Raw genomic sequence first — 25,951 nt, 5'->3', positions numbered from 1 at the left:
ATTCCGAATGTGTAGGGGGGGGGGGGGGGGGGGGGGAGGAGGTGAAGGTAGTGAGATGATCAGTTCTACACATTAGCAAAATCACTTAGATAGCTGAATAAAGGACAAACCAAGTGGAAACAAAGTTGAAGTATAAAGATCAATTAAAAGGTTATTGCGTGAAATGTACTTGGTGTACTTGGTGAAATGTACTAAAAGCTTGTACTACTATGGCTGTTTAAGTGAAGAAAAGAGAACGTGTGTGTGTGTGTGTGTGTGTGTGTGTGTGTGTGTGTGTATAAAGTTTTGTTTTTTTTTTTTTTTAATGAAAAGAAAATAGATTGGATGTGCAGGGTCAGAGTGAGCAATAAAGGATGATATGAGATTTTGAACTGAAGTGACCAGAAGGATGATGGTGCCTTAGCCTGTAATAATGAAATTTGGAATTTAGGGGTAAAGATCATGATTCAATTTGGCACATGTGGAGACTGAGACATCTAGGAGATATATTTGAAATGTTTATTTGACCATTGTTAATATGAAACTATATTTTAACAGAGGTCAAGACAAGATCTATAGATGTAGGAATCATCTGAATAGATAAATTAGAAACTATCGGAACTGATGAGATTACCAAGTGAGAAATAGAAAAAAAAAATTAAGGTTTGCAACAGAGCCTCAAGGTATACCAACAGTTAGTAAGCGTGACATGAAGATCAAGAAAAACTAACTGAAGAGTGGTCAAATAGATTAGCAGGAAAAAACAGGAAGTAAGAATAGTAAGGAAACCCACAGAGGAGAGAATACCAAGAACAATAATGTGAGTCAACAGGTTCGAATACTTAAAAGAAATAGAGCAGAATGCAGATAGAAACTTCATGGTAACTCTGGAAAGCAATTTCAGTTGCTTAATAAGGAATAGACGCTATTCTGAGGGATTCAGAAGAAGGAAAAAGAAAAATTGTAGAGGCCCTAAATAAATATTTTTCGATGAGTTAAAGCTGAGAAGGGGAGAGGATTTTTTTTCCCCTTCTAATTCCAAACCTAGTGATTTTTTTTTTATTTTATAATTACAATAGCTTTTATTTTTCAAAATACATTCACCCTTACAAATCCCTTCCCTTTTGCCTCCCTTACCTAGACAGCAAGGAATCCAATATAGAATAAACATGTGCAATTCTTTTTTTTTAAATTATAACTTTTTATTGACAGAACATATACATGGGTAATTTTTTATAGCATTACCCCTTGCACTCACTTTAGTAGCAACTTTTCCCTTCCCTCCCTCCACCCCCTTCCCTAGATGTCAGGCAGTCTTATACACATTAAATATGTTATAGTATATCCTAGATACAATATATGTGTGCAGAACCGTACAGTTCTCTTGTTGATGTGCAATTCTTCTAAACATATTTCCACGTGTCATGCTGCACAAGAAAAATCATATCAAAGGAGGAAAAAAACGAGGAAAAAAAATATGCAAGCAAGCAAACAACAAAAAAGGTGAAAATACTATGCTTTGATTCACATTCAGTCTCCATAGTTCTCTTTCCAGATGCAGATAGCATCTACTGGAAATGCCTTGAATCACCTCATTATTGAGTCAATTCCATCACAGTTGATCATCACACAATCTTTTTGTTGTGTACAATGTTTTCTTCGTGAGAAGATAATAAAATTCACACACACACCCTTTTCTCAGGATAGTATGACCTAGTGAGGGTTTTTTATTTTTGTTTTTTTTTTAAAGATGGGAAAACTTAAGCATGTTTATAGGTATCAGGGCAGGAACTAGAAAGATAGAAACTGAGGATGAGAGAAGATTGATTAAGCTACTGGAGAAAATAGAGATGAAATCGAAAGTACATGTAGAGAGGCTGGCCTTGATAGGAAGAGTGGCCTCTGTAAGAGAATGGAATGAAGAGATGGTAGAGACAGATGATGTCTGAGGAATATAATGAAGAAAAGGAGAAAAGAGGGAACCTTAGTCAAATATTTCTGGAGATCTAGTAGATGCTAACTTTTTGTAATAGTTTCCACCATTTAATTACACAGCCACTTTGCAAATAAATCCACAAAGCCATTCATTGTTGTTTCTTTTTTGACATAGTGTTGGCTGATTTCTACATGCTGCCATGAAGCACCTTTTGATTTTTTTAAAGTATATTGGTTTAACAAGACTGTTCAAAGAAATTTGGCCAACAGGAAGAATACAGAAAGGTTTAGACACACATGAACTGATGCTGAGGGAAATGAGCAGAACCAGGAGATCATTATACATTTCAACAATAATATGATGATCAATTCTGATGGACGGGGCTCTCTTCAACAATGAGAGGATCTAAATCAGTTCCAATTGATTTGTAATGAACAGAACCAGCTACACTCAGAGAAAGAATACTGGGAAATGAGTGTGGACTACAATATAACATTTTCACTCTTTCTGTTATTGTTTGCTTGCATTTTTGTTTTTTCTTCTCAGGTTATTTTTACCCTCTTTCTAAATCCGATGTTTCTTGTGCAGCAAGATAACTGGATAACTATGTATACATATATTGTATTTGACATATACTTTTTAACATATTTAACATGTATTGGTCTAATTGCCATCTAAAGGAGAGGGTGGGAGGAAGAAGGGGAAAAACTGGAACAGAAGGTTTTGCAACAGTCAATGCTGAAAAATTACCCATGCATATGCTTTGTATATAAAAAACTATAATAAAAATAATTAATTAAAAAATAAATTAAAAAAAAAAAGAAGCATCACTCTTGGTTACAAATTGATACACACACACACACACACACACACACACACACACACACATAGAATACACATGCTGTTGGTTTTTACTATGGCTTTGACCAAAAAAAAAAAAAAAATGTTTCGAAACTTTTCTACACCTTTTAAAGTTATAATGTATTCCGAGAGCATCTGTTAATCTTCCTCCTCTTTTGTGATGAGAAAGTTTTAATTTTTCTAAAGATGCCTGGGGTTGATTTTATTTTCATCATTGTTCATTTTATTGTGTCACAAATATATGTTGACTGGTCTCATCTAGGTGTTCATTGCTCTAAATATTTTTTTCCCATTAAAGCTTAATGCCAAAGCTGCCAGTACACACAATGCCTAAACTCTACCTGGTAGTCCTATAGGCTATGTATCATAATATTTCTAAGTATCACCTTTCATAATATTTCTAAGTATCACCTTATTTAACCTCTAGATTCAAGCACAGAGTCTTACATTTTTATCCTTCTATGGTCTGTAACAAAAATTATGATTAGTATTTACTCTAATAGGAAATCTGAAAATTGGGCTAGTTACCTTTCTCATTTACAAAATAAAGACAATTACATTTTGCTCCTATCTAGGTATTGCAATGAGTTGTATTGAGTATCAAAGGAGACAATAAATTTGAAAGTTCTTTGAAAATAATGGTATATCAATAACAAGATTATGTGATGATCAATTCTAATGGACTGGGATTTTTTCAACAATGAGGTGATTCAGGCCAATTCCAATAGACTTTGTGATGGAGACAGTCATCTATCTGTATCCAGAAAGAAGACCGTCACAACATAGTATTTTCATAGAAAACCATTGTTTTCTAATTTTTCTTTCTCATTTTTTCCACTTTTTGATCTGATTTTTCTTGTGCAACATGCTAAATGTGAAAATATACATAGAAGAATCACACAAGTTTAGCCTACACTGGATTACTTGCTGTCTAGAGGAGGAGGTGATGATGGAAAAGAACAAAGAAGAATTTGGAATATAATGTTTTGCAAAGGTGAATGCTGAAAACTATCTTTGCATGTATTTTGAAAAATAAAAAGCTATTATTTTTTTTAAAAAGAAAATAATGGTATATAAATTATTAAATATTTAGCAATTGTCTGAATAAAAATGTCATGTAGATATTACAAATAGCAAAGTTATCTTTCTACAAGTCTGAAAAGCTAATGATCTAATTTAACAAAGAAGGGGTATTGCTTCATATGGAAAGATAACTGATCTGAGCTGATGTTATCAGGATGATCAGAGTTCAAGCTTCACTTCATGACATATTAACAGTTATTAGACCCTGCTCAAGCTTTTAAACACTTAGTGCCTCAAGCAGCTAAAATGATAACCAGTAGTAGAGTTACTGATCTGTAATAATAGTTTCCTTCCTTAGAACTTCCTAAATTACTGGAGAGCTAGACAACAAAATTGCAAAGGGAAACAAAAGGCCTACTTGTTCCAGGCTCTCTGGATAAACTAAATATAGAATAAAATTCCATATTTAGAAACTTGTCTAATTTTTGTGGCTTTTGTGTAACACTGACACTGTTACTTTGAGAAACTGAGTTAATCCCCCTGACAGTAGTTTCATCTTCTCTATAAGAGTTACTAATTTGTCATAATTTCCTCATGTTAGAAAACTTTACTTATCACCTAAATTTGCTCTACTTTGTCAAAACCATTTTCTGGGATATCATACTTACATTTCAGGTTTTGTGGATTTTTGCTGTAGGTTTTGTCTCCCTTTAAATAAAATTTATTTTACCACTTAAATCTGGGCAAACTCCCCAAACCACAAATGTAATCCAATCTGAAGAATGTATTGATTTTTAAACTCTAGCTTATTACATACATTTTAATCTTTATTCTTGCCACTACAGTTGTTCCATCATGCCAGGCAGCAGTGTCCTAATTGATTTTTCTGCCTCCAATTCTATTCTTAAGCCACCAGAGTCATCTTCCCAAAGCATTGTATTGCTCAAAAAGTTTTCAGTTCTTTCCACCCTAAAAGTGTCTGCAGGATAAAATCCCAACTTTCTGGTGAGGCTTATTCAACTTTCTCCACAATGTGCCTCCAATCTATCACACTTCTACCTTTTCTTTTTTCACTCATAAAAATCTACTCCAGGCAAACTAGTCTTTGTATTTAATACATTCCCAATTCTGTATTTTTTCACAAAATGTTTTTCCTGCCTAGGATATCCTTTTCACCCATATCTCTGTCTATTTTCACCCAATCTGTCCTTAAAAGGCCTGACAGTCTAGTTGAAAGTGTTCCTTCCTCTCAACTTCTATAGAACTCACTACAATGAAAGTAAATGGCTTTTCTAATTAGACTCAGAACTTTCTAGGTAAAAGAGATCATAAAGATCAGCCCTATGCTTTTCCAAGTTCATCCCATATCTACAAAGTCCCAAGAGTTAAAATGATTGGCTCAAAGTCACAAAGCTAATTAATTACTGGCTAAGAATCAGAATCCCAATACTCTGAACTTCCTTCCACTCCACTGTTATTTCTACTATATTACATTAAACCATAAATTTTTTGAAGACAAGGATCACAGGGAATACAACTTATTATCCACAATCTCTGAAAGCACTTGCCAATCACACAAACAAAAATATGAACCAATGAATGAGTAATGATAATGTAATGGCATATGATTAAAAAGCTCCAGTACATGGATCCCATACTCTCTTGGCCAATACAATTTTGACTTACAGAGTCCCTTCTCCACTAATGTGCCTTTGGGAATATATAATAAAATCTCAAAATTCATACATACTTCATATCACCCTGCAACCCTTTCAAATGCATTTGTACTCCTCTATTATCAGTTATTACTCTTTTTGACAAAGCTCACACATCAGTTTTTTAGTTTTCATCCCCAACATGGTTACGTATGGGGCATAGTGAAGGGGATTCATCACAAATTTTAGCCTATTTAGGCTTTAGAGGAATCACAGAATAACGCCTTTTAAAAGTCAGAGAGGACTTTTCAGTTCATCTAGAACATTCCTTTTAAAGAGTAGGAAAACTCAGACATAGAGAGAAAAATCTTACCAAAAATCTAACCCAATCCAAAAAATATTTGCTGTTATATTAAGAACTAGGTCTTCTGTGTTACAACAAACTCATCTTGTGCTATTATGACCTATGCCAAGAGTAGTGAAAAGTGCAACATCCGCCTTCAATTTCTACATTAATGTTAATATATAGTATATTCAACAGGTAACATAATTTTCATGCAACAATTTTAATTTTTTCACCTGGCTTCTAGGAAGAAAGTAATATCAAACGTGAATATTCTATAAAGTTGCCTCAAATGTCAAGAATGACAGAAATGTTAATTGCTCTTGATGAAAGTCATTTACCCCAAATGCAAAGGGTTTCAGTGCTGCTTCAGCTGAAAGATAATGTAAGATGGGGTAACTTTCTATTTAGACTCATTTCAATACTTTCTGGCAGGAAATGCCAATACTAAGCACAAAGAGTGAAATATTAGAGTTTTGCCAAAAACCCTTTTAAAAAGAAAAATAATACAAACTTATATTTACCTCTTGCTCCCTCACCAAGCACAGATCTATATACATTATGACACATGGCCATATTTTTGGTCATATATTGTTTCACAAGTAACATGTGGTTTTTATCATCTCCTCCCCCAAAAACTGTATAGAAAGAATGCTGGTATGAGTCAGGAGACATGGATTCTATTCCTAATGTACCACTAAAGCTATGTGTTTTGAGAAAGTCCTTCTGTTCTCTCAAGGCCAGTTTCCTTTTCTGCAAAAAAGGTAGTTAAGCTAGATGATCTCTAAGTTCCCTTCCAGGTCTATAAATCCCAGTTCTACAAATTGAAAGTCTTTTTTTCTGAAGCATTTTGGGTGCTTCTTTTGCATCTATCACAGTACTAGTAGAATAGGTTATATAGGAGGAGTTCAAAAATACATCAATAGGGGATTTTTCTTCCCTAATCAGAACCTGCTAATTCTTGGGGAATAATGCAGCATTTTTAGCTATCAATTTTCTCTTACTTTTCTGTGTATATTAGATTTTTTTTTTAATCTCTAAGCTCAAGAAAGAGCTGGAGAAAAATATATTCTCAGTGCAACCAGGAAAAGAACAAAGACCAAAAAAAGTTCTATTTGCCTAGATGAATGATATCTACAAATAACAGATCTCTTTTAATGTGGAAAAGTCTCCAAGAAAACATAAATGAGATGAACATCCCTCTTAGGGCCAGGAACCCTAACACAAAAAATAACAGATTACAGTTCATTTTCAGGAATAAATTATAAAATTCATAAGGATAAATTTGGAATTGGAAATTCTGAATTTACCTCCTTCAGAAAACTTATTAAGTGACCAAAATTATTTTATATTACAATTTTTAATTATGAAAGCTAAAAACCCACAGAAACTTTTTTCTTGATTCAAATACATTAGGACAATTAACACAGTACCCTGATATGCCATCCTGCTTATTAAGTCATGAACCTTTTCCTTTAGAATTCAAGGTATAACTACCCAAAGTAAAGTAATACCATGTATTTCATAATTACACTCCAATCACAAAAAGGCATTTTCTCCTTGGACAGAATCATATTTATAATGACTAACTGTTGCAAGTTACAAGGGAGAATATTTTAACCTCTTGTTTAAATCAGACCTGTTAATGCCAGAAGCCAAGTTAATGTAGTTTGGGTTTCAGTTCATTACTTCTGCATTAGAAAAATACAGAAATTAAGTGACCTCTCCACAGATACATGCATACAACTTTAGGACCAAGATTTTAGCTTGGATTGACGCCAAAGGTTTAATGCTGCATTTGACTTTTGAGAAAAGCTGGATATTGAACAATCTGACATTTACTATCTCTATTTATGTGACTTTCAAAAAGTAATTTCACTACTTCACATCTTAAATTCCTCAACTATAAAATACTAATAAAAAAATATGTTCTATTAATACATTGCTGATGGAGTTGTGAGTTGATCCAATCATTCTGGAGGGCAATATGGAACTATGCCCAAAGGGCTATCAAACTGTACATACCCTTTGATCCATCAGAGTTTCTAAACTGCTACAGTTAGCCTGTCTCCCAAAAAAATCTTAAAGGGACCCACATGTTCAAAAATGTTTGTAGCAGTCCTTTTTGTAGTGGCAAGAAACTGGAAACTGAGTGGATGCCCATCAGTAAGTAAGTAATTGGCTGAATAAATTGAGGTATATGAATGTAATGGAATATTACTGTGCTATTAGAAATGATCAACAAGATGATTTCAGAAAAACCTGGAGAGACTTACATGAACTGATGCTAAGTGAAGTTAACATTGTACACAGCAACAAGGTTATGTGATGATCAATTCTGATGGACGCAGCTCTTTTCAAAAATGAGGTGATTCAGGCCAATTCCAATAAACTTGTGATGGAGAGAGCCATCTGCATCCAGAGAGAGAACTATGCGGACTGAATGGGGATCACAACATAATATAATTTTGTTGTTGTTTGCTTGCTTCCTTTTTTCTTATTTTTCCCCCTTTGATCTGATTTTTCTTGTGTAGCATGATAAATGTGGAAATATATTTACAAGAATTGCACACATTTATCCTATATTGGATTACTTGCTGTCTCAGGGAGGGAAAAGAGAAAGAGAAAAATTTGGAACATAAAGTGTTGGCAAGGGTGAAATGCTGAAAACTATCTTTGCATGTACTTTGAAAAACAAAATGCTACTATATATATATATATATATATATAAAATCTATGGCAAACTAATCCAAGGCCACTAAATCTGTGAATTAAGATAATTCTATAGATATAACTTTACCTCTATTTTATTAAAATATCTGTGGGGAGGGTAGGAGAAAAAATTGAAACATAAGGTTTTGCAGGAGTGAATGTTAAAAACTACTAATGCATGAATTTTGAAAAAAAAAATTTAACTCTATTATTTGACAGAAAAAAAGAAAAGAAAATTTCACATTCTTCTTGAATGAAAAGATGAATAATAGATGAAAGCACAATAAGATGGATTTGAAAATGTCTTCCTGGCCATACTCAGAAACTGGCCCTTAGTGGCTCATTGTCAGAATGGCACGGAGTCTTTATGGAATGGCCTAGGATTGGTTATGGCTAAGCTGGTTGTGACAGTTTTGTTGGTGACCTGGTATTATAAAAGCTTCTCATCACATCTGAAGCTCATATAAAGCTGGAAGAGATAGTTGACATGTTGTATGTCAGTGTTAGGACTGGGGGCAGCTAGATGGTGCAGAAGATAGAGCACCAGCCTTGAAGTCAGGATGACCCGAGTTCAAATCTGACCTCAGACACTTAACACTTCTTAGCTGTGACCCTGGCAAATCACTCCAACTGCCTCAGCAACAACAACAACAAAAAAGAGAGGACTGAAAAAGATCTTGACAGGATAGATTAGGAGTGGGGAGCAACAAATAAATTGAAATTCAATAGGGATAAATATAAAATCTTATTCTTGATTTTAAAAACTCATTGTTATAAATATAGGGAGAAATGGTTAAATAGCTATCTGAAAAATATTTGGAGACATTAAAATGTTGAAAATTCATTGAGTTGGCAGTCAAAAAAGTTCATCCTGAGCTTTAACAAGAGAGACCTAGTTTCTAAGAATAGGTAGATAATATTACTTATGTACTATGCCCTAGTGAGATACTACACCTTTAGTATTGTACTTAGTTCTGTGAGCTCCATTGGAAGTATGAGTTATGTGAAGGATCACTTAGGATTCATTAGAGGCTGCACTTGAATCCAGGTCTTCACAACTCTGAAGTTAGCTTTTTATGTTCTGTGGTATACTGTTCATCCTAAAGAACATTATGTCCTCAGAACATATGGCTCTTGTGGAATATATATGCCAACCACAGAACATTCAGAGGTCAGCCAGAATTCTGTATTATTTTTTGGCACTGTTGCGGCTTCGTAGGCTGTAATTTCTAGGTTAACCTCTCAAGGCAATGTGATATAGTGAAAAAAGCACTGCACATGTAAAACTTCTCACCACCTTCCTACCCCTTTTTAGCTTTCTTTTACATGTTAGCCTTTCCAGTTGGATCGTAAATGCCCTCAGGACAGCACTCTCTTTCATATATGTATCCTCAGTATCTAGCACAATGCCTAATGCATAATTACTGACAGACACCCTGATTGTGCCAAAGTCAGTTCCTTTATCTGAGCCTCAGCTTCTTCATCTATCAATCATTGTGCTATTTTGTGCAACTTACTTCAAATAATCACTTCCTAATGTACTAGACATAAATGTTGTCCTTATTATTCACTCGGAGTGGACAATCTCTTGCAGAAATTTAACTGTAAAAAAAGTAGACATCTCTCTGCCCCAACTCTACCCAGCAGATGGTGCTAAGCTATCTAAAGCCCCATGGTAAAGACTTCCACTCCACACAAATCTGATCTTGCCTGCAATCCCTGCCTGCCTCTTTGAAAATTTACTGACATTATTTCTCACATTTATTTTAAGTTGATGCTGAGCAATATGAAGATTTTTGATAATTTTATTGGAGCTGTGAAAGTAATTAAGCTTGTTCTTTCGAAAGGAACAAAGTGCTATTTCTAACAGACAAATAATAAAATAACTTTTTCTGTGCCCTCTTCTTGAAAACCTCAATCCTATCCTTACACTAAAACACTGAAAAATCTACCTCTCAAGACATTTTTGGATTATGTGGCATGTGCTATTCTGAGGACTGGTAAATTTTAGAATCTCTACCAAATGTTTTTATTAATTTGTATATGTTGGAAATATGGTATGCCTTTTGTGCTTTTCCATAATTAAAAGTTCTACAATTTTCAGGGGGTGTAACTCCTAAAATCATTTAGTAATGCAATTTCTATGTGAAATATTTATATGAATAAAATCAGGGATTTCTTAAAATACTGAAGTATGAAGTGGAAACATTGGAACACATAAGAAAGAACACTTCAGTAAAGCCCCTTCTCTCCTTCAGGATTCAGTTTTCTTGTAAATTTTATGAATTGCTATGCCAATCTTCTGTGTTTAACAATGTGTGGCAAACAAATACAAACCCAGTTGATTGTAGGAAAGCAACAATAGGAAGTTAAAACTGAAACTAATAGGCATCTTAAGTTTTTATCTACTTGTGGAAGACTTAGCAACATCACCTCCTGTTATCTCTACCTCCCATCTTCCATACATCTTTAGCACTCACCTGTTTTACATTGTATCCTGCTTTTGCACTTGTTTCAATAAACATAACATTGAGCTCTTTGGCTTTCCTCTCTCCCTCCTCAATAGACACTTGCCTGTAAAAAATAGAAAAAAGAGAAAGAAATGATTTGAGACAAAACAATAGGAAAAGTCCATCAAGAAGCTTCGTGAATATTAAACTTTCAAAATCCTGAGAATTAGTTTTCTCATTTCAGATATTAGCTTTTTAAAACCTCACACTAAGTTGATGGGAAGCTAAAGAACAAAGAGAATTTAAACCCATTTTCTTGTACCCAATTTAGAATAATGTCAGTTGGTATATGGAATAAGGGGTCAAGGATATTCAAAAAGAATCACTACTAGTATTGAATATTATATCTTAAATATATTTACCATAACGGATATTAAGTACATGCTCTTGAAGATCAGGTACCTGCAACTTGTAAAGTATTTCTGGAAATGCAAATATAGTCTTGAGCATCTAAAAGCTCCTAAAATGAGAGAGGTATCATGTACAAATACCTTCCTTTAATCCAGGAGTGAAGAATCTCTTTTTGTCCAAGGGCCATTTGGCTCGCTCTCTCTCTCTCTCTCTATATATATATATATATGTATGTATAGACACACACACACATTTGGATAGTTATATCATTCACAGGCCATACAAAATTATCAACTTACAGAACTCAAAACAGTGGAAGATTGTATCATACAACTAATTTCTCAGGCTTTATATGGCCCATAAGCCAGACATTCCCGACCCCTGTTTTAACCCTTTTATATGTGGGCATTTTTAAAATACTTTTTTTTTTTTTTAACATCACATAGTGTCTTGATTAAAGTCAAAACTTGTCAAACAAGTATTTAGTGCTTGACTAACTAGGCATCTTGAGGGGCTGCAACAGAACAATGATTAAGGAAGAAAGGCATTCTGAATTGATTGTATCTTACCTTAAAACAGGTAGAGTAACATTATTGCTTGAAGAAAAGTTCTCAGGCTGTTTATGTTCAATATAAACTTAGTAGCAATAACAAAAAAATTTCCTAATCCTATTCTGTTTTTACCTTCCTTTCAATAAATATAACATTCACCTCAGGGCTGAAAGTAATCAAATCAGGAAACTTCAAGTAAGGCAACATCAGTTGATGTTGATGCTTAGCATCAACTTCAGGTAACTTAGGCAACTAATCTAGAAAACTATTCATTTTTTAACTTTTCAAGTGCCAACAAGTTATTCCTTTCCAGAAGATTCTCAATTTCCTCTGTATGATACTAGCAATACTGAACACAAAGATAGTTTAAGGAATGTGTATTGTAAACTGTCAAGTGCTACACAAATATGATCCTTATAACTTTCCCAGTGGCTAAGATTTAGCTTTGTGATGAATGAGTTATTAACTTAATCCAAATCCCCTGAGATAAAATAAAAGGCTATACAAGGAAAACGCTTATTAGACCACAGCAATTCACTTTCAAGAAGACTTAAAAAAAATTTTTTTTTAATTTCAAAGCAAAAGATAGTCTTTTTATTGTATAACGAAACCAACACAGTTACTAAGGGAATTAACTGTGCTATGCACAGCCAATTCCCTTGCCAAGTATTTAATAAGGGCCATAAATTCAAGACCTGAATGTTAATATCACTCCTTCATGCAGTGCTAGACACTGAAAGAAGCACTTCTTAAAAAGAGAACAATTAATGTATTTAAAGCCAAAACATAACTAACCCATTAAAATTTTCACCAAAAAGAATCATTCATTCAAATTAGGAAGCTTCAAAGTAATTAATGCTAAAGCACTGTGCATTCTGTATCCTGAAGACCACTTTACCAATTTCACTGAGATACCAAAATGAAGCCTTTCAGGTCACCTCAAAAGTCTGATTTATTTATAACCATAAATAACTAAGGTTCATAAGATTAATAAACAAAATATCTCACCAAAGCGTGGTTAATGGAATACTGCCAAGAAAAAAAAAATGGTGAGGCTTTAATCTCTATAGACAAATAATTTTATGATATAATTTATTTTTAAAGTATTTTTATACAAGTTACATGTGCAAAGTACTTCACTTACAAGTCTCCAGAAGTACAAGATAATTTTTCTTCTATAAATTCTCTTATACCACCTCTGTTGTAGGTGAATGTAAATAAATGGGATTTTACCTCATTTTAATGACATCTTTTTTAAGCTACATAAATTTTGGGAAAGAAATTGGGTTGATCTGTAATAAGAATGAGGAAAATAGAAATGAAAAATGCCTGATAGTTGGCCCTTTATGACAAATTTGTAGAAAGACACAGATGTGAATCATATAGTATGAAAAGACATGGATGAAATGTTTTCTGCACCAATTAGGGTTACCAAAATCAAAACCAAACCAAAAATCTATTGGCCATAATACCATACACATATAAGAAGTAAACTGCTTCTTTCATAAAATGTAGGCAACTGAAAATACTGGCTAGTTAGCAACCTTACCAGTCCTATAGTGTGGTATCCAAAATGAAGGAAAGTATGGAACCACCCAAGTTTCAAAATAGGTCCTAAACTGGCTGACATTATCTCTATCAATGATATTTCTCAGGAGACTAAGGATAGGCTGCTCAAGGTAGAAATCAAATGCCCTAAAAGAAATTCACTCCATACCTCTTATCAGCAAGATCTGTTTTATTTCCCACTAGCATAATGATGACATCACTTCCCCTTTCCGTTCTGACATCATCAATCCATTTTGTGGTTTGCTGGAATGAGTTTACATCTGGTGTGGGAGGATGGACAAAAAGATGAGTGTTATTGTAGATACCACCCCAGGTGATGGAAAACCATACCACCCTGGTGGGGTCTGGCACATTAAGACCCACCCTTTTAATGTGCCTGCAACATAACTCCATTTTATCTGATGACAGCTGTCAGTAGTTTAACTATACAGAAAAGATAGTTTACATGTGGAAAAAAAAAGTGCATTCTGTGATTTATAAAATAAAAATGGGGATTAATTTTAGAAATTATTTATGAGTGTGTGTATATGTAAAAATGTAGGCATGTATTTGCAAGTAATGACAGATGTAGCAGATAATATGGTTTTATATTGCCTCCCTGCTTTTTCATCACTTACATTTATTCCACAAAGTAAAGCATGTCAAAAAATATGTCAGCCATTAAGTCCCAACAAGTCCAGAGAATTGGTAATAAATAAATAATGATAAATGATATTTAAAAAAAAAAAAAAAGGCTTTCAAGGAGCTTTTTAAACATCACCATTTGCACTGCTTAATCAGTTTGTGATCACTTTAACTATAGAAGGATTTAATGATTTGGTATGCCAGAAACACCTGTAATAAAATGCAGTTCTACAACTGGTACGAACTCTTCTGTAGAACATTTCAAAATACTTTTGCACAAAAAAGGAAAACAGGCAGTATGTTTAATTTCAAATTTATTGCCATTAAAAAAAAAATTCCCTTTATCCCACTCTGGTTCCACCCATTTTAGTTAAAGTAAGCACAAAAACTTTTAAGCTGCAAAACTTGTCAATGCACAGTAACAGACATACATTTTTTTGGAAGACTAGTATAAAGTGGCAAGAAAGAAGCTTGCATGTAGCAAAAGAATATGAATTACAAACTAATTTAAACTGTTACTATTTTACTGTCAGACAAATCTAATTTATACTTCTTTACATATTTTGATAGAGTCAGGAAGTAACAACCACCAACCATTCAGGCTCATAACAAAAAACTTATTTTTTGTTTATTTGTTTCTGAAGGCAACTGGGGTTAAGTGACTTGCCCAGGGTCACACAGCTAGGATGTGTTAAATGTCTGAGGCCATATTTGAACTCAAGTCCTCCTGACTTCAAAGCTGGTGCTCTATCCACTGTGCCACCTAGCCACCCCCCAAAACTGCTATTTTTTAAAAAATCAAAATAACCTGGACATTGCTTTCTCAATTTTCTGGTCCAGATGTGTGATTTTGGTTTGGTAAAGAGAGAGGAAACAAATTCACTCCACCAATGAAGATGAGACTTAAAAATCACCCAGATTTTCCAGATACAGAAGGTACTCTATCTGATACTAATGTAATGCTATGCTCTCTCTATTTTAAAATTATACTATAAGGTAAAGAGCACTCTGAACCTTTTTTCTCTTACTTAAATGACATTCAAATGATTTCTTGACTAACTTGATTTAGATTCAACTGACCTGGATTTGAATCTTGGCTCTGTTGTTTATATTGTTAAGAAGTCACTTAACTTCTCTCATTTCCTTCATTTGTAAAATGGGGGCAGCTGTTTGCAAGAGGTTTTGTAAACTTTAAGGCACTCTAAAAATCTTGAGTTCCTTAACCCACTTCACATATTAATTTCACATGGAGAATTTCAGTAACCTTTTTTTCAATAACCAATTCCCCATAGTAATTCAAAATACAATCTTTTCAAGAAGCGGTAGGAGAAGAGACCACTGATAGTTCAGTCTCTAAATTTTACATATTCTTAGTGAGAAATGACAGGATAATTTGTTAAGGGGGAAGGGAGGGCGAGTTTTAGTCATGTAACCTAGATTCCATCAAATGAAAATGAATATTTAACAGAAAAATGCAGTGTTGCAGTTTCTCCACCTCCTCACTCTTTGCCCCTCTTGCCATTTATAAACTGGCAGTGAGGTTAAGGTGGAGAAAAGTCAAGCAGCAGAAACTTCCCCTAAGATTTAAGAATCTTGGAAAGCTAGAAAATTAAGTGAAATGCTTAAATTCATAAATCATTTCCAAAGAAATTTTAGAGCCAGTTAGAAGAAAAGAAGGCATTCCTCTAACCAAAGTCAGGCCTAGGCCTAAGGGTGGTAGACTGCCATGATTAAGAGGAAGATCAAGTACAGTGTAAGTAAAAGCACATTTTTAAAAATCACCAGAATACATGTTTCTGATCTGGCTGTCTATTCCAAATTTTGTTATGGTACAGAATGTTTTACATGCCATTATGAAAAATGAGCACATGATGATAGAGCATGCAGCTAAGCTAGAGGCTGAAAGAGGATTAGAAATGCAGAATTCCCCCCACTCACTTGTGATATCATAAACAACAACTGCCACAGTGGAGTCACGAATGTAGCTAGGGATCAAGCTCCTGAACCGCTCTTGACCTGCTGTGTCCCATAATTGCAACCGTACCTGACAACAAAATCAGTCAAACAGGCAAGAAAAATAAGAAAAGTCAACCCAGTGCAAAATACCTACTTGTGATATCGTAAACTACTACAGCTGCAGCAGAATCACGGATGTAACTGGGAATGAGGCTACGGAAACGTTCCTGACCCGCAGTATCCCACAGCTGCAGCCTGATCTGTGGGATGGGAGAAAATAAATAAAAAAAAAAAAAAAAAAGAAAAAAAAAGAGGCAAACTAATACCAAAAATTAAAAAAAAAAAAGTAATAATGTTTTAGGGGTGGGGATGGGTGGGAAGTGAACAACTACAAACTCATGCAGGAATTAAAAGAGTAAAAAGTAGATACAGGAACAAGGAACAATTCCCCATCCCACAAGGAAGGACCAAAAGTACTCAATGCTACATGTTCTGTTGGAATCTGGTGATAATTGTTCCAGAACAAAAGACATACAGCTTTCCTTCCCCCCCAATACTCTCCCTTCCATCCTTTGAGATTCCAAACTATTAGCCCTTCCAGGTGGCTTAAGGTGAATTCATTGCTAGTATATAATTCATGATGATACAGGATAAAAATGGAGGCATCAGTGAAACAGACTGTACTCCTATTAATTGTTACAACAGAAGGAAGGACTTACAGTTGGCTGAGCTGCCACCAAATTCAGACGTGTCACTGTTACCCAGGGTCCAGAGTGAAAAGACCATTGGGATAATTATTAATGTTTTCCCTAGTACTAACTCAATCAGAGAGAGAAATGTTTTTTCTTTTTTTTTACTCTACTGTAAATCAGGTAGTTGTACTCTCATAAGGGAAAAAAAGAAGAATAAAAGCAAGTAGAAAGCTCTCTTCCTGCTAGAAATTCACTTCTAAAAATCCCCCAAATTAAAGAACTCACAAGATCTGGGTTAAAATACAAAATAAAATTCATATCATCTCTCTAGCACAAGTTGATGACATTTTTCCCCTCAAAAAAGCGCTATCATAACAAACGTGGAAATATGTTTGTAAAAATTGCACATTTGGCCTGTATTAGATTGTTTGCTTTCTATGGGAGGGGATGAGAGGAGAAGAGAGAAATCTGGAACATAGAGTTTTGCAAGAGCAAATACTGAAAGCTATCTTTGCATGTATTTTGAAAATAAAAACTATTATTTAAAAAATAAATACAAGAGAGCTATCAACAAATACAGTGATGCTTCTCTGGTAAAGATATTAGGTTTTTCTTCTCTTTTTTGTTTTTAATTCTGCCAGCCATCTTCATTTTCAATGTATTTATCTAAGAAAGGTCCCTACAAAGTGTCTATCTCTGAAAGGGCCTAGCAAGTATATACATTATACTTACAGTGAATAAGCATTCAGAAATAAGAAGCAAGTCCCTGACAAAATTACCATCTTGCAACAAAGTATTATCTAGAAAGATATTTTATCGAGCCACAGAACTTCAACCCAAACATCCCTTAATGCCTATACTCTAAGAGAAAAGGAAAAATATTTTTTTAAGTCTTTTCCAAGCTTATAGTTATTTCTTTCAATTTCTCTTGCTCCTCTTGGGGTTCAAGGCAAAAAGATTGTGTGGGTCACTGAGGTGGAGAATGGGCTGGATTTCACTATCTGTGATAGCAAATGATTGCATAAATTGTGAAATTTTTAGGAAAATAACATTAAGTTCTCACTACTTTTGGTTCTAAATACTGATCAAATCCTTGATCTTCATTTTCTTACATGGAATACTGAAGAAAATGGCACAACTTAAATTCTACTTACTGTTCGATCTTCCAAATACATTGTTTTTGATAAAAAGTCAATGCCAATTGTTGCCTATAAAACAAAACACAAAAAGGTGACTTTTAACATCAGCCAAATAACAGCAATTATCCATGGCTCAGACTGGGAACACTGGATTTTATAAAACAAAATAATCACATTGTCACAACAGGAAAAACCTTTTGAAAAAGCAAGTACAACAATCATACATGTTAAAAACCCTAAAAAGTCTAGACTTTGGGGAAATCTTTCTTTCATTATCTTAAAAAGTATGTATCTAAAATCAAAAGAAAGCATTATATATAATGGGGACACACTATAACTTTCCTCAATAAATATGGGAGTAAAACAAGAGTGTCAACTCTTTTCACTTATTTGATAATAATTCTAAAATGTCTTCAATAAGATGGGAGAAAAAAACCCAAGGCAAAAGACAGATAAAGAGAAGTTAAAACTAACCCCCCTTTTTAAAATAATATCATGATTTACTTGGAAAAGTCTAAGGAGGCAGCAAAAATTCTAAGAAAATAAGTTCAGCAAAATAGCATTGCATGTTACTAAATAATCTCCCCTCTCAAAATCAACTACATTACTATACAATAATTACAAAATCTAAGCGGCAATAACAGAAAGGAAAATTCCATTCCAACTAACTACAAAATGCATCTGGGAATTAATCTACTGAAGTACACAAAGATCCAATTACTAAGAGATCCTTGAAGATATAAGGAATAATAAATATCTAAATAAATAGCAAGTGCTGATAGAATATATATATATATAATATAGAAATATAATAAAAATGACAATACTATCAAAATTAATACTTCTGATTAAAAATAGAACTTGATAAAATGTCAACAAAATTCATTTGGAAAAACAAGAGCTACAGTCTCAAGAGAAATTACAAAAAGAAGTTAAGATAAAGAAAGAACAGCACTTCTATACCTCAAACTATATTATAAAGGAAGCAGTCTGAAATTGGTTAAAAAATAGAGGTAAATCTAAAGAAGAAAGTGAGCAAGGGAAAAATCTGAGATAAAGCAAATCAATAACTCACTGTTTAATAAACCAGGAAAAAAATTATATACAAAAGAACTTATTTGATTTAAAAAAAAAATTTGATGGGAAAATTGCAGAGTAAGCTGGCAGAAATTAGATTCAGACCACCTTATACCATATTCTGTATGTACACATACTAAAAGGAGACATGACCTTAATATTAAAGATAATACAAGAAAAAAAAAAAGCATATCAAACATCCTTCACAGATATGAGTAGATGTATTTTTAAACAAGTGACAGAAGCAATTACAAAAGATAAACACAGATGAATCTGTTTCTATAAAACTGAAAAGCTTTTGCACAGATAAAATTAATGTACCTTGAATAAGGAAATCAGTCAAGTGGAAGAAAAATTCTTGCATCAAATTTTTTTAGTCTCCGAAATATATCAACTATTAACGCGTGCGCGCGCGCGTGTATGTGTGTGTGTATTATACACACACACACCTCAGACCAAAAGTAATTTCCTAATAAAGTGACTGAAGAACATGAATAAATAGTTCTCAAAAGATAATAAAAGAATGCTCCAAATTACAAATAATAAGAGAAATGCAAATCAAAACAACTCTAATGGTTTGCTTCACACCTTGAAGATCTGCCAAAAATAAAAAATGACAAAAGATGGAAATAGTCAGTGTTAGGAAGCATGGGAAAATAGTATCACCAGTGCATTATTTGTAGAAAGCTGCAAACTAGTACAATCATTTTGAAAAACAATCTGAAATTATGTAAATAAAGTCACTAAAATGCCCAAATCCTGTAATCCGGAGTTCCATTACCAGGCTTGTATCATACCCCCAAAATATCACTGATAATAAAGTTTTGAAATACACCAAAATATTTTTGTGTTAGCAAAGAATTGGAAAGAAAGTAAAAGTCCATTGATTAGGGAATGATTAAATAAATTGTGACACATGATTGCAATGATATAATACTGTAATGTAAGAAACAATGAATACAAACACAATTCATTAACATGAATTGATGCAGAGGTTAAAGTAAGCAAAGTCAAGAAAACAATATATAAAAAATGTAAACAGAAAAAATAAGTCAAAACACATAAAAAATTGAATGCTAAAAAATTATAAAGAACAAGCATAATTTGAAAGAGACGACGTTCTCATCCTTTGCAGAGATGGGAAATCCACAAGTATTGCACAGTGTACCTATTTTCAGACTTTTTCAATGTATTAATCAGTTGAACTGATTTTTTTTCCACTTTTTTTTTTGGTCTTACACTTTGTTATATTTGTTTGCCTTATGTTACTATTTTGTCTTATGCTTTTGGGGAGGAAGATGGTCACTGGGGAGATTACAGTGATGTCCCCTCCCCCCAAAAAAATCAACAAATTCATCTTTTTTTAAAAGAATGACTAAAATTATGAAAAATCCCAGGTCAAAAGGAAAGGAAAGAAGAAATTAAAAGAATCATTTTAGGTTAGAGAGGGACTTTCCCCTAAAGATCAGCTAATTCAACCCACTTATTTTCACAGATGAGAAAAATGAGTAGGCCCAGAGAGCTTAAGTGACTTGTTCCTGTTCGCACAAAACAGACTCAGGATTAGAACTCGTTTCCCATTGTACCAGAATAGGTGGCATGAATGACACACTTTAATATTAACTGACCATTTATCTGGCAGATGCTGGTAAAGATAAATGTGTTATACAAAGATGAATAATAAAAAAAACATGTTAAAGAAACGTAAAATCTGGGGAGTTGATAGGGAAGAAATTAAGCGTAGAAGAGTTAAGCATACAAAAATAACTAAGATATCAGGCAGACTTTATGTTATCAGCAATAAACTATGTGAGAGACAGCAAGGACTCAGACTGATGGGAAGCCAGAGAGGCATTACTTGGTTTGGGTCATAAAAAATGGATATAAGATTTTGACAAGCAGAAATGTAAGAGACATTTAAAGGAGAGGGTACACCAAAAGCCAGGATATCTAAGAAAGTGAAGACAGACGTGTAATTAAAGCACTTATTTGTTTATTTATAAATATTAATTAAGCACTTAACATGTATGGGGGCCCTGCTCTATGCTGGAGATGACAAAAAAAGCAGATTGTTTCTGTCTTTACGACAGGAAAATAGTATATACACAGAAAACTAAATATAAACTATTAAGACATAGTAGATACAAAGTAATTTCTTCTGAAGAACAACTGAGCAACTGAGAGGATCAGACTAGGAAATAGAACTTCAATTCAGCCTTCAAAAAAGCTAAGCAATTTTATTAGAATACTACTTTCCAGGAATAGCAATCTAAGGAAAAGCACAGGAGTAGGAAATGAATGTAAATGCATGATCAAATGGATGACTCAGTAAATGGAGCCCTGGATCTGGAGACAGGAAGACTTGATTTAAGTTCAAATCCAGTCTCATACTTGTCGAGTTTTAAGTATGTGACTTTGGGGGAAGTCACTTTACTTCTGCCTCAGTGATAAATGGTAAATGCCTCAATGATAAAATGGAAGTAACCACATCAACTTTCTAGGTTTTTTGGTTTTTTTTAAGGATTAAAAAATAATATTTATAAAATGCTTTCAATAGCACTAAGTAAATGCCTGCCTGTCTCCCTTATTTATTTCCTATCTCACCTAAGCGTCTGCCTTGCCTGTATAGTCACTCACATTCCACTTTATCCTCAATTACCAAATATTTTTTTTTCTGCCTCCCCAAATATCTCTTGTATCCAATCTCTTCTCTCTACTCACATTGTTACCACCTTAGTTTAAGGCTTTCATCACCTTTGTCAGATTATGACAATAAACTCTTAAATGCTTTCCCTCCTCAAATCTCACTCTATTCTAAAAACTCCTGTCAATCAGATTTTTCTGTAAAGATGTCATTCTCCTACTCAATTCCAGTCAGATAAAACACAAGTTTTTCTGTTTAATTTACCAAGGTCTTCATCACTGGTCTCTTCTCAGTTCTTCAAAGTCTCCAGTCTATGCCTTCGTATTGGCCTTCCTACATATCTACAATAGACTTCCTTTTAACAATAGTCTCACAGAAGCCCCTCTCCTCCTTTAAGATGAAAACTTAAGCTAAATTGCTAATATCCTCCCCTGTATTTCAGTATTTGTTTGTGTTTATTTTGCTTGCTAATAGTTATTACACATACACATACACATCATTATTAGTTCTCTAGTTATAATGTAAACTCCTTGTGTTTACAAATTGCTTCATTCATTATATTTATATGGTCAGGGCCTAGTGAAAGGTCTGGAAAATACTAAATGCATAATAATTTCATGCTTTTATTACTTTTCTAAAGTAACTATTGCTTTTTGAAAGGAATGGTGGTCTTTGGATAATAGAGAATATATTGGGAAATGAAGGTGATGAATAAACAAAGGATAGCAATTTTAAATAATGGACCCCAAAGTCTATATTCAATCTTTATTTCCCACAACTTAGCAGAAATGGAGGAAAGGGTCTTATAAATCTTTAAATCTCCCTTACTACTACATTATCCTTATATGTTTTTCTAACTTGATCTGTGCTAACCCTCTTTTGAACAATGCCATGGGAATGCTGCCATTCACCCCAAAATTCCAAATCTTAGCCATTTTTTGGATCCTATCTTGAATGGTCTACTAGTCAAATTTTACTTCCACTTCCTGGAACCAAACCCTCTACAATTTTGCTTCACTCAAATGCCAAGAGCCATTTTTTTAATATATAAATTTGAACACACTGCTCCTTTGTGGAAAATCATTAGTGGTTTCCTATTACCTCTTTTAAAGTTAAGTTTAAACTCCTTGCTGGTATTCAATATCCTTAGCAATAAGAAAATGCATTCTCACAGCAACAGCAAGATTATGTGATGAACAACTGTGATGGACTTGTCTTTTTTTCAACATTAAATTTTTTCAAGGCAATTCCAATAGATGTGACAGAAAGAGTCATCCATATCCAGAGAGATAAAGAACTATGACGATTAAATGTGGATCAAAGCATAGTATTTCCACCTTTTTTGTTGTTTGTCTACTTGTATTTTTTCCTTTGTGTTTTCTTTTTTTTCCTTTTGATGTGATTTTTATTATGCAGCATGATGAATATAGAAATTTGTTTAAAAGAATCACACATGTTTAATCTATATTGGATTGCTTGTTGTCTAGGGGGAGAAGTACAGGACAAAGGGGTGAAAATATGGAAGATAAGATTTTGCAAAGGTGAATATTCAAAACTATCTTTGCATGGATTTGGAAAAATGAAAAAAAAAAAATGGCTGCCATCCCAAAGTAACATATACTACAAAGCTGAATGTAAACATCAAAACAAAAAATGGAATTTAATAAAAAAAATTGATTAACATCAGTCCTTCAAAAAGAGAAAAAGCCCAATAAGGCACTACGTCCTGATGAAGCCTTTCCTGACAGACACTGCACTCAACATCATCCTTCTCCCTTTTAAATCCCCATAGCACTGTGCTTTGTACCACTCCAAAGTACTTAGTGTGTACTGTCAAGTGTTATATTTATTCATAACATACTTCTGCTATCCTCTTCCCTCTAGACAACAATTTCCACAAGGACAAGAAAGAAGTCTGTCTTACCTAAACTTTATATCTACTTCAGGAATGAATACAGACCCCTCAAAGTACTAGGAGCTTAATTAATGTTTGATGAATGAAGTCCTACTTATTTTCTAAAGTCTCTATTCACAATAATCTGTACCTTCTCCAAATTCCTACACCACCTACTCTACCAACAAAGAAAATATCCATTTGTAAGATGAATAAAAATGTTAAATACTATGATTAACAGTTCTATGGTGTGCTTGCCTTATTTCCCCAGCCTGACTTTTAGATGAAAAGAGACAACAACAAAGGGTTGCTGCATGGGACCTTTATATAGAGAAAAGAACTTCTAGAACAGATGCTGTGAGTTAAACTTTTGTCACATATGATTCTACATGTGTGCCTCATGACTGTTGTGGTCTCTGTGTATGCTTACTCCTCTTCAAGGATGCTGTACTTGTGAGGAGTGAACCAGCTTTTCCAGAGAACATTTTGTATTAACTGCTTTTATATAATGTTATCTAAGCAATTACCTTTGGTAAAAACTAATTTGAGAATATTGTTTTAATGTCAATGGGAACTATTGCATTTGGCACTCAAGAGAATAGTAGTTGCTGTCCTCTGGGCACCCAACTTGCCCATTAGAGCATCCTATTTTTCTTCTCTTTCTCCTTTTCCTCCTACCTCTTCTTTCGTATCTCTCCCCCATGTATGTATGGCATACATACATAAATACAAACACACATACATACACACACACAAATAATACATGCAAAATAGATATAAGGTAGCCTCAGAGGAGAATCTCTTGCTTACTAGAAGCAAAACAAAATTCAGAAACTGACACTGAATAAAATCATTTCTATCCTTCAATATGCTAAAGAAATAAACAACTGGAACTAATATGTACAACAGTCAAAGAAAATCCAGTGGCAATATGGTCTGACCCATTTTTGGAAATAAATCATACTCAATTTCCAATGCTAAAAGGATTCTTCACTGAATTTTCACACACACACACACACACACACACACACACACACACACACACAAGAATCAGAAACAGGATTACAATTCAGGGCTTTTATATTCATATCTAGAGCATTACCTACATACTATATTTAATTCAACTCAAAAAAATTATATTTTTAAATAATTTATGCTTTTTTTTCAACAAGATGTCTCCAGGCTGATTGAAGAGCTAGGTTTGAAACCCACCTCTCCCACAAGTTGTCTCAAGTCCCTTGAACTTCCATTTTATTATATGTAAACTAAGTATAATAAGATTTAGAGCATTATACTCCCTAGTGTAGTGAGAATAAAATAAGACAATCTATGTAAGGCACTTCAGAAAGTACTAGAGTTCATTATTATTCCACAAACATGTGCATGCTAGTCAGGATTTGTTAAGTTTAGAGGTAGTGTGGAATAGTGACTAGAGAGCTGACTTCAAAGTCACAAAGGTCTAGGTTCAACTTCTGCATCTGACACAAAACCACCTCTGTAGGATGCTGAGCATTGAATGTGGCATTGTAGATTCAAGCCTGCACTGGGAGAGAAAGCTTTGAAGAAAGGAGAGAAGAAAGGTTCAGGAAAGTTTCAGAAGATTAGAGAGAATAAGGGAGAAAAGGAAAAAGAAAGGACAAGCCAGTGAAGAGGAAGACAGGGCAGAAAATTTATGTTTGCAGGTATAAGAGAATGAGAGTATATAAATTGTCACTATTCCTTTATATTACATCTTATCCCAAATGTGTATATTTATGGAGTTTACAAGTTTTTGTTTTGCTGAAAAAATGCATCATTTGGCTCAATGGAAAAGAAAATGTTTGATTAATAATGAAATGGTAGCAGAATTATTTTCCATAGACATTAATAGTTCTCACTTTATTTTTTATTTACTACTAAAAAGTAGTAAAATACCAATGGATGCAAATTAACATTTTAAAGTAAATACAAATAAGTACTAGAAAGTTGTATATATTTATTTAAATTGTGCTTTACTAAAAATAAAACAACACAGGCACTGATACATTATAAGTCATCAGAAAAACTGTGGAATCTAAGAATTACTCAGTTTTAAATGAAAAAGTCTTAGAATTTTAGAACCAGAAGAAATACCTTAAGACTAGTTCCTACAAGATTAGAAGGGAAACAATAAGCTGGGAAAACATTTTTAGAGTTAAAGGTTCTGATAAAGGCCTCATCTCCAAAATATATAGAGAATTGACTCTAATTTATAAGAAATCAAGCCATTCTCCAATTGATAAATGATCAAAGGATATGAACAGACAATTCTCAGACGAAGAAATTGAAACTATTTCTAGCCATATGAAAAGATGCTCCAAGTCATTAATCAGAGAAATGAAAATTAAGATAACCCCTGAGATATCACTACACACCTGTCAGATTGGCTAAAATGACAGGGAAAGATAATGTGGAAT

General features: G+C 33.6%; 1 protein-coding gene across 7 annotated transcripts in view; it reads right to left on the bottom strand.

The window, feature by feature from the left end:
* RAB6A (RAB6A, member RAS oncogene family) overlaps positions 1 to 25,951 on the bottom strand; it is a 114,022-nt gene that overhangs the window by 14,218 nt on the left and 73,853 nt on the right. For 5 of the 7 annotated variants that reach the window (XM_051987146.1, XM_051987140.1, XM_051987142.1 and 2 more), the window contains exons 3-6: positions 17,917 to 17,970; positions 16,053 to 16,158; positions 13,639 to 13,750; positions 10,990 to 11,083 (exon numbers count right to left, since the gene is read on the bottom strand). In XM_051987146.1, coding sequence (XP_051843106.1) covers positions 10,990 to 11,083; positions 13,639 to 13,750; positions 16,053 to 16,158; positions 17,917 to 17,970 — 366 coding nt within the window. Of the gene's footprint in view, positions 1 to 10,989; positions 11,084 to 13,638; positions 13,751 to 16,052; positions 16,159 to 16,224; positions 16,331 to 17,916; positions 17,971 to 25,951 lie in introns of all 7 variants that reach the window. The other 2 variants (XM_051987141.1, XM_051987143.1) reach the window with 1 other exon arrangement.

This window comes from Antechinus flavipes, chromosome 3 (assembly GCF_016432865.1).
Source record: "Antechinus flavipes isolate AdamAnt ecotype Samford, QLD, Australia chromosome 3, AdamAnt_v2, whole genome shotgun sequence".
In the NCBI taxonomy this organism is placed as follows: domain Eukaryota; kingdom Metazoa; phylum Chordata; class Mammalia; order Dasyuromorphia; family Dasyuridae; genus Antechinus; species Antechinus flavipes.
Note: the sequence above shows the minus strand (reverse complement) of the source record. Positions and strands in the feature narration are given on the sequence as shown.